A 7,835-nucleotide genomic window follows, 5' to 3' on the forward strand; every position below is an offset into this window, starting at 1 on the left:
CACCACATAGCAGTATTTGATATACTAGAGCTACCAAAACGTACCACCAATCTGTATAGCGATTATACTAGAGCTACCAAAACGTACCACCAATAACTTTTGCCTTGAGGGGTGAAAGAAAGAAAGAACAAACTATACCAGACAGTTGTTAGCTATGTGGCATAATGCAGTTCTCACACACTGCAGTGAGGAGCACAGCACAGAGGAGAAGAGAATAGTTTTTTTGATGAGGATATAAAGACTAAGGGTCAGATCCTATTCCACCTATTAAGTGCCTAAGTGCAATCTGATTCCACGCTGCTCAAGTCCCTGAAAAAAACATTAACATGACTACTTTTGAAACACACAGTGACCTTAGCCTTTAGACTAAAGAGGAAGAACAGGACCCATCCAGTTTTTGCTTTAACAGCTTGCCATGGACATAAGCAGCAGGAAATAAGATCTCACCTTGGCACCTAAGTCCACTTTGGCATCAGATAGGTGGTACTGAATCTGACCCTAACTTCTCTGAGCCCAGATATAGTCACACACTTCTTGTACTGGATATATCCATTCACTAGTGACACACCACATGAGCCCCTATTTGTTCTGTGCTTTCTATTCCACATGTATGTCTTCCATGTTGAGCAAAGGTGCTGGGCATTGGATAGAAAACTACTTAGAGTATGATTTTAACTGCTGTATTTCTATTAATATATCCCCTGAGCGAGGAGAGGCCCATGGATTGCTCAGAACCTGTTACTCTGCTTAGAAGCTTTAGTATATTTTCATCCTTCCTCAGCTGCTGAGCACTGATTTTGCAGTGAAGTCAGGATACACCATTATTGACCCTTATGCATTTATTGGGTACTTTGTGCAGATATCCTAATGAGCAAAGAAGGGGGACAGGGTCCCTGGTACTAGTTCCTCCTCTCTGTCCTGAAGGTTGAATAGAATTTTCTCCCCAACATTTGCCCAGCATCTCAGTGCTTTTCTTCTCCCTCTGGAAATTTTACTTTTCCCATACATCTCAGGACTGAAGTGGGACCAGTAGTACCTTCAACTGCATCTGTAACTCAACCACAAAAGCCTTTGGGGATTGCAATCTAGAGATCTCAGAGAACCAGAAAACGTGGATATCTACATAGACAGGAACTCAGATCCATGCAAAATTATTCTTTGGAAAAAACTCTGTGTTACACAATAAACCATGTGGGTTAATCACAATCTTTTGCCTGATTTTTTTTTTTTAAATCTCAGGCATATGGTCTGCAGTTCAATTGCAGTTTAGCAACCCACTCAGATTGAAATTAGCAGTAACAGGTTGTAAAACAGTAAAAGGCTGTAAAATCAGCTATGAGAGGGGCTTTGGAGTGTCTGACTTCCTAAAACAGAAATATTCCCCTGACCAGGAGGAAGCTAGAAGCTAATAGGAATAAAAGCTTTTTTGACCTACAGGTGTAACGAATCTTAAAATCCAGACCAAAATAATAATAGCATCAATCAGAAGCAAAGCTTTTCCTACTTAAGCCACTGACACTTTTATAACAAACAAGATAAACTAACCAATGTATTTAAGAATGGTCAACATAGTTAATATACTATAACAAGCTTGTTTAAATCATGTTCTAAAGGGATTAGTGTAGTCTATTTTCTGGACTGTAATTGTTGGTCCACTATCTTGCATTTTAAATATATATTTTTATACAGAAATATCTATTTCAAGTCCAGTCTTGATCTGGCTTACTCCAGGTTCACATCAGCGGTAAAAGAAGTGAGCCTTTTGGAGTGTATGCTAATCAAAATAAGAGTAAAATTAGGTACTATATCTCTTCAATCCTTGGGAAGAAAAATAATAATATTTTTTTTAAGTATTATGGGAAAGGTAAAGTATATAGGGCAGGAAAATGGGTGATTGGTGAACTAATCGACACAGTTCTCTCTCAGATACTGTTTGTATGTATAAACTTTGGGCTGGATCCTCCTATTTGTTGTATATGCATGGCCTTCATAAAAATAATTGAACAGGCTAAGGGTCCAGAGCTCTGCCCACACAGTTAACCGCAGGACTGGAGACATTACTCTTTTTTATCCCACCATTCATCACTCCAGACAATAACTTCACAAGTTTCCTTTTTCTGAACAGCATAATATTGTATTTGAAATATATCTAAGCAAGCTTAGCTGACTTAACAGGGGGAAATCATTTTCATAGACCCGTCTTCCAGTGAGCCAACAGGTTGTACAGTAGGGTGTTATAAAACACCATGTCTTGAGGCCAGAAGTCCCATTCACTTCACAGGACTTCGGATCAGGCACTTATTACAGGAAAAGCAGAGTAAGATCACACAAATACATTATTTAAAATTCAAAATTTCTGCTTCAAACAGTGTAATTGAGTTGAACAACTACATGTTTATTATTATACCATATGCCAAGACATTCACATAACTAAAAACACGGGGGAAAATGTCATACACACACCCACACACCTATACAAATATAATTATAATTTCTCTCCACATTTCACAATAGACCTTTCTGGAAATCAATGTATTGCCTACTCTGTCTTAAAAGGTTTGTTATGTAAAATTGTTTTAAATAATACTTGATTTTATTTTGCATATTTAAAAAACACATGCCCAACCAGGGTTGTTGATACTGCCACACTCATTAGCCAATTAATCATATATATGATACATGCACTTATGCATATACCCCCTTATGTACACAAAACTTCAGTCGCTGTTAATTGTGACCATAGTTCATTCCTGTGAAAGCTATTTGTTTTCCTTTAATCCAGGCTTTCCAGTTGTTACAATCACTTGTCACGGCTGCCTTTTGTAAATTGGTGGTGTCCCTTTTTAACTTCCACGTACACAGAGCAGTTCACAGGATCAGGCCCTCAAATTGTAAACTCTTTGTGGCAGTTAGCTCATTATTTCCTCTCTATATACTCAGTACAGCACCTCACACAATAAGGCTCTTATTTACTAGGGGCCTCTAGCCACTATTGCAATGCAAGTTATAACTAAACAATATAATGACAAAGCATTAGAGACTGCTGGAGTTAATTTGCTCTGAGGAAAAAGAAACCTGGTCTATCTAGGTTAGATACTCCCTGCATAACATTATATGCATATTTATTATATATATGTATGTAACACATATACTGGGGTGTGTTATATATAATACACACACACATGTATATATATGCACATACATACACATACTCACTTGTATATATTTAGGTCAGGAATGATTCCTATATCTACTTCTGAAAACTGTAATGCAAGTAATTCTAGTTCAGATGGCTATCATTGATTTTTATTTTTATTTTTTGCTAGAAGCAATTTAGTTATAGTCATTGTTTTATTTTACTTTATTATACTTTATTTTATTTTATTTCTTGGTCTGAAATATCCCCATTTACACTCACACCAGCCTGAGCCCCGCTCTGTTCTCAGTTATACTACCCTAGAACAGAAAAAATGTCTTTGAGGTCAAGACAGTTGCACCTCCAGGAGACCAGGATCAACCCCAAGAAGTAGAGCAGCGAGTAACAACCATCCCTGGGTGGGGAGCTGCAGGCTGAGGCTGACTTACCCAGCTCTCCGCACAGTTTGGTTCAGAAAGGGTAACATTGCCCCTATTGCCACCTCTCCCAAACAGAGAGAGAAAGAGAGAGAGAAGAGCCTCACTGATACTTCTGGGTTTGTGTGAAAAATTCTCAGAGAAAATTCTTTCTCTCCCTCTCTCTCTCTCCTGGCCCCTAAACTCTTTGTGAATGGGGCCAGTGCAACATGTGGCCTTTCACCCCGCCCAAGAACCACTGCCAGACAGCCACACTCAGAGAATTGTTTGTTAATAGTCCAATTAGATAATTGCCATCTTTCACTCCTTTTGCTCTAGGTTTCCCATAAAGGAATGAATAAGGAGAGCAGCATGAAGAGGGGTTCTGCCCTGCAAGGTGACAAGAAGGGCTGGAGCATGCTCTTTGCACAAGGCCATTTGCTTGAATTGAATCATTGTAGCCTAATCAATGGTCTTATTGGATTACTGGCTGTTGCGGTTCTCAAAGATATTGTAGCAGAGACAATGAAATAGCTAGGGGAAAACTTTTCTCCCCCCCTTAGTGGATCACGCAGTTGAGATTTTTCACGGGCTATCTCTCACTCTCTCTCTCACTCTCTCTCCCTCTCCCCTCCTGGATCTATCTGAACACAAAGCTGCTCTCTCTCTCTCTCTCTCTCTTTTTTTCAATCAGCAGCTCTGCGAATGGATTCAGTGTTTGTGAAGGTGCAGAATTAGCGCACACACACTCACACAAAGCGAGGATCTGGACTGAATTAAGGAGAGGCAGGAGTGTAAGATGGCTGTCTGTGGGGAGACGTGTTAAGGAGGATTTCTGCTGCCTGCCTTGGACAGATCGGCTGCGGGGAAACTTTTCTTCCTGGGGGTGTTGGCTCCTGCCTGCTTGTTCCGAGTCAAGGCTGCTCCGGCTCCACAACCGCGTTGCTCCTAACAGCTTGATTCACATCTCTCTGGCGTGCTGGGGATAAAGCCACTATATAATCTGGAGGGTTAAAGGCGTGCAGAAGAAAGTTAATAATGGCTGCTAATGGTGCTAACAATTCAGGGTGAATCTTGTCAAAAGTTGTTTTTTTTTGTTGTTGTTGTTTTTTTTCTGGAAGTCTCAGTCTTTTGATTGTGTGTTTCCTGAAAGCAAGACCAATCATTTCAGTTTATTCACTGGCTAAACTCTACTTGATTGGGGACAAGCACACAAACCATCCATTACGATCTGATATATTATCCAAACAATTTAGTGTATTCATGAGGTAACCTAAATGTGGAGGCTGCAAAATTACCCGTAATCAATGGAACCAGCGAGTGCGCGTCCCTCTGTGTGTCTAACCACCGCATGTCTCGGTAATAAGGCAGGCATTAAATCATTTTAGAGTTGTACTGGCGAGTACCTGATCACTGGGGCTCAGGGACGCTGGACAGTCACTCCAGGACGCTGGGATCGAGGAAGCTCCTGCCTTTGCAGTGGGATCCGACCCGACCATCCTCCCCAAAGGTGCTTTGCAGCTCCCCGGCGATCTGCCCCTGCGCCGTGCAATATTCCGCCTGCACCTCGTCGCCTCCTTCTCTCTTTTTACCCCGCTCCTTTTTTTCGTTTTCTTCTCTTTTCTTCTTCTTCTTCTTCTTTTTTTTTTTTTTAATTAATTATTTTGATTGCACTACATGTTTGGGAAACAAGACAAAATGGACGTTAGGTGCAGTTCAGAGACTGAAGCGAACCGGGTCTCGAAGAACGGACATAAGGAGGGCAAGGAAAGCAAAGGGTCTGAAGGAAATATTTCCACTTCTTTTTTGAAGGAGCAGCAAGGGACTTTTTCTGCCTCTGCAGCCTCGGAAGATTGTAATAAAAGTAAATCTAGTCCGGCCGATCCGGACTATTGCAGGAGGATCCTAGTTAGAGGTAGGAGTTTGGGGCGGTCGTGTGTGTGATCCGTGTTGCCGTGGCAGAGACAGGGTCTTTTTTTGTTTGTTTGTTTGTTTAATCTTGGGGGCTCAAGATTTTTTTTTTTTGAAGTCCTGGGTTTTTGGGGTGGTTTTTGTTTTGGTCCCCTCCTTTCCCCCCTGAGATCGCAGTGCAGGCTGCCCCTGGCATGTGATGCTCAAAGCCTCTGGCTGCTCCGAAACCTTGGGTGTTGTTTCCCTTCCCTGCACCGCGGTTCTTCTGCTTTTACTTCCGCGGCGCCTGGGAAAAGTTGACCCGCGGCGCGTTTGTTCCCCAGCTTTTCTTTGTGGCAGCAGCGGCTGGCTGGGCACTACCTGCCGGCTCTCACGCGGGTCTTCCCCAGGGGCAGCTAGCCCTGCCCGGCAGGTGTCCAAATGCCCCCGGGCAGGGCCACAGGTACGGCCCCAGGGCTCCGGTGCCGGCTCCTGGCGGGGCTGCGGTCGCTCCTGGCACGGGAATGCGGTGGCTGGAGCCGGGGGTGGCTCCCGGTGCTCCGGCCACAATAGCGACCAGAGGCTTGGGTGCATGATTGTGCCCCTCCAATGGGGCATCCATCCCCGCCAGCCCCGGGGGCTCCTTCCACTCCCCGGAGCCGGAGCGGAGGAGGTGGCGCTGGACGGGCCGCAGGCCTCGGAAACCACCGTGTAGCCGGGCCGGATTGAAGCCGCGCGGCTCGCTCCGCTTCCGCGGGGCCCACAGGGGAGCTTCCCGCAGCTCCCCCCGGGCGGGAGGCACGTGAATCCTCCCCCGCCACCACCACCCCCGGGGGCAGCGGAGCCCTTGCTTGCATTGCCCGCAGCTGCCCCGGGGCTCCCCCCGCTCCTGGGAGGTTTGTTGCACACTCCCGCGGGGAGCCGGCACGAGCAGCAGCCGGCATTCCCCTCCCGCTGCCTGGGTGCAGTTTGCAGCGCAGAGCCGGGCCTCCGGGTGCCAGGGGCCTGCCTCGGCCGTGACTGCGCCTTTCTTTGCCAGATGCCAAAGGTTCAATCCGGGAGATTATCCTGCCCAAAGGGCTCGACCTGGACCGGCCCAAGCGGACGCGGACCTCCTTCACGGCCGAGCAGCTGTACCGCCTGGAGATGGAGTTCCAGCGCTGCCAGTACGTGGTGGGCCGCGAGCGCACCGAGCTGGCCCGGCAGCTCAACCTCTCCGAAACTCAGGTAGGACCGGGCCCCGGGCCGCTGCTCCGCCGCAACGGGACGGCCCCGCACACACGCCGCCCCTCCAGCCCGGCCCCGACGGGCCTGCCCCGAACCCGGCACGGCCAGGCGGGCACATCTCGCATCGCCCCCGGGCTCGTGGCACGGTCCCTACCCCCCGTCGCAGGCTCCTGGGAGCCCCCTGCCCGCGGGGGGCTTTGCACCCTCGCAGGAGCGGGGCAGCGCTCCCCTGGGCCGCCCCGTCTCTCCTCCACCCCTTTGCTTTCGGGGCCTGGCCTTGCTGGTCCCCGGCCAGAGCTGAAATGACGGGGTGGGAGGGCGACAAGGCCCCTGCGCTCCGTGGTCAGCACAGGGCAGGAGCCGGGGGGATTCCCAGGGGGCTGCCACAGCGTCCGGGGCCCCGCGACCTCCCCCTCCCCTGCAGCACTGCCCCGACGGTCAGTGTCGGAAATGGCCCGTGGGTCGCCCGGGAATGAGGCCGGCGTCCCACGGGGCAGGGGGGAAACCTCCCCCCCTCCCCCCCGGGCTGCAGCCCATGGACAGGGAGGGCCCCGCTCGCTGTCACTTAGGGGCCCCCGGGCTGGAGCTGGGGGAGAGGCCGAGGTTCAGCCCAGGAGGGCAGCGGGGGGTGGGGGGTCTCACTGCCACCGCGCCCGCTATAGGCTCGCCCCATCGGCCTTGCTGCGGCTCCCGAGGGCCTGCAGTGCCTCTCCCTGGGGTCTCACCCCCACCGCCTTGTATTCAGTGCGGGGCTCCGCTGTACCCCGGAGCAGGCAACAGCTTTACCCCGGGGCAGCGAAGAAGAAACCTCCGCAGGCGCCAGGATCGCGGCCGCTGCCCGACGCCTGGACATGGGCATGGGCTCCGGGCAGGGGAGGCTGTGCCCGCTCTGCTGCTCCTTAAGGGGCTGGGCGACGTGTGTCCCCGACCCCGCCGGGCTCCCAGGCCGCCCCCGGGCCCGTCCAGGCCCTCGGTCCCGGCAGCCCCGGCCCCGCGCTGACCCGCTGCCTCTCTCGCCCGGCCCCAGGTCAAGGTGTGGTTCCAGAACCGACGCACCAAGCAGAAGAAGGACCAGGGCAAGGACTCGGAGCTGCGGTCCGTGGTGTCGGAGACCGCGGCCACCTGCAGCGTCCTGCGGCTGCTGGAGCAAGGCCGGCTGCTCTCCC

General features: G+C 49.7%; 1 protein-coding gene across 1 annotated transcript in view; it reads left to right on the forward strand.

Moving 5' to 3' along the window:
- Nucleotides 1–3,529: 3,529 nt before the first annotated feature.
- The window catches only part of VAX1 (ventral anterior homeobox 1), a 4,807-nt gene continuing 501 nt past the window's right edge, over nt 3,530–7,835 (forward strand). The window contains 4 exon segments of the mRNA XM_025200199.1: nt 3,530–5,467; nt 6,482–6,669; nt 7,697–7,833; nt 7,835. The exon segment at nt 7,835 is cut by the window's right edge and continues 501 nt beyond it. Of these exon segments, the coding sequence (XP_025055984.1) occupies nt 5,230–5,467; nt 6,482–6,669; nt 7,697–7,833; nt 7,835 (564 nt within the window). The 5' untranslated portion in view covers nt 3,530–5,229.

The sequence above is a fragment of the Alligator sinensis genome, unplaced genomic scaffold (assembly GCF_000455745.1).
Source record: "Alligator sinensis unplaced genomic scaffold, ASM45574v1 scaffold527_1, whole genome shotgun sequence".
Taxonomy (NCBI): domain Eukaryota; kingdom Metazoa; phylum Chordata; order Crocodylia; family Alligatoridae; genus Alligator; species Alligator sinensis.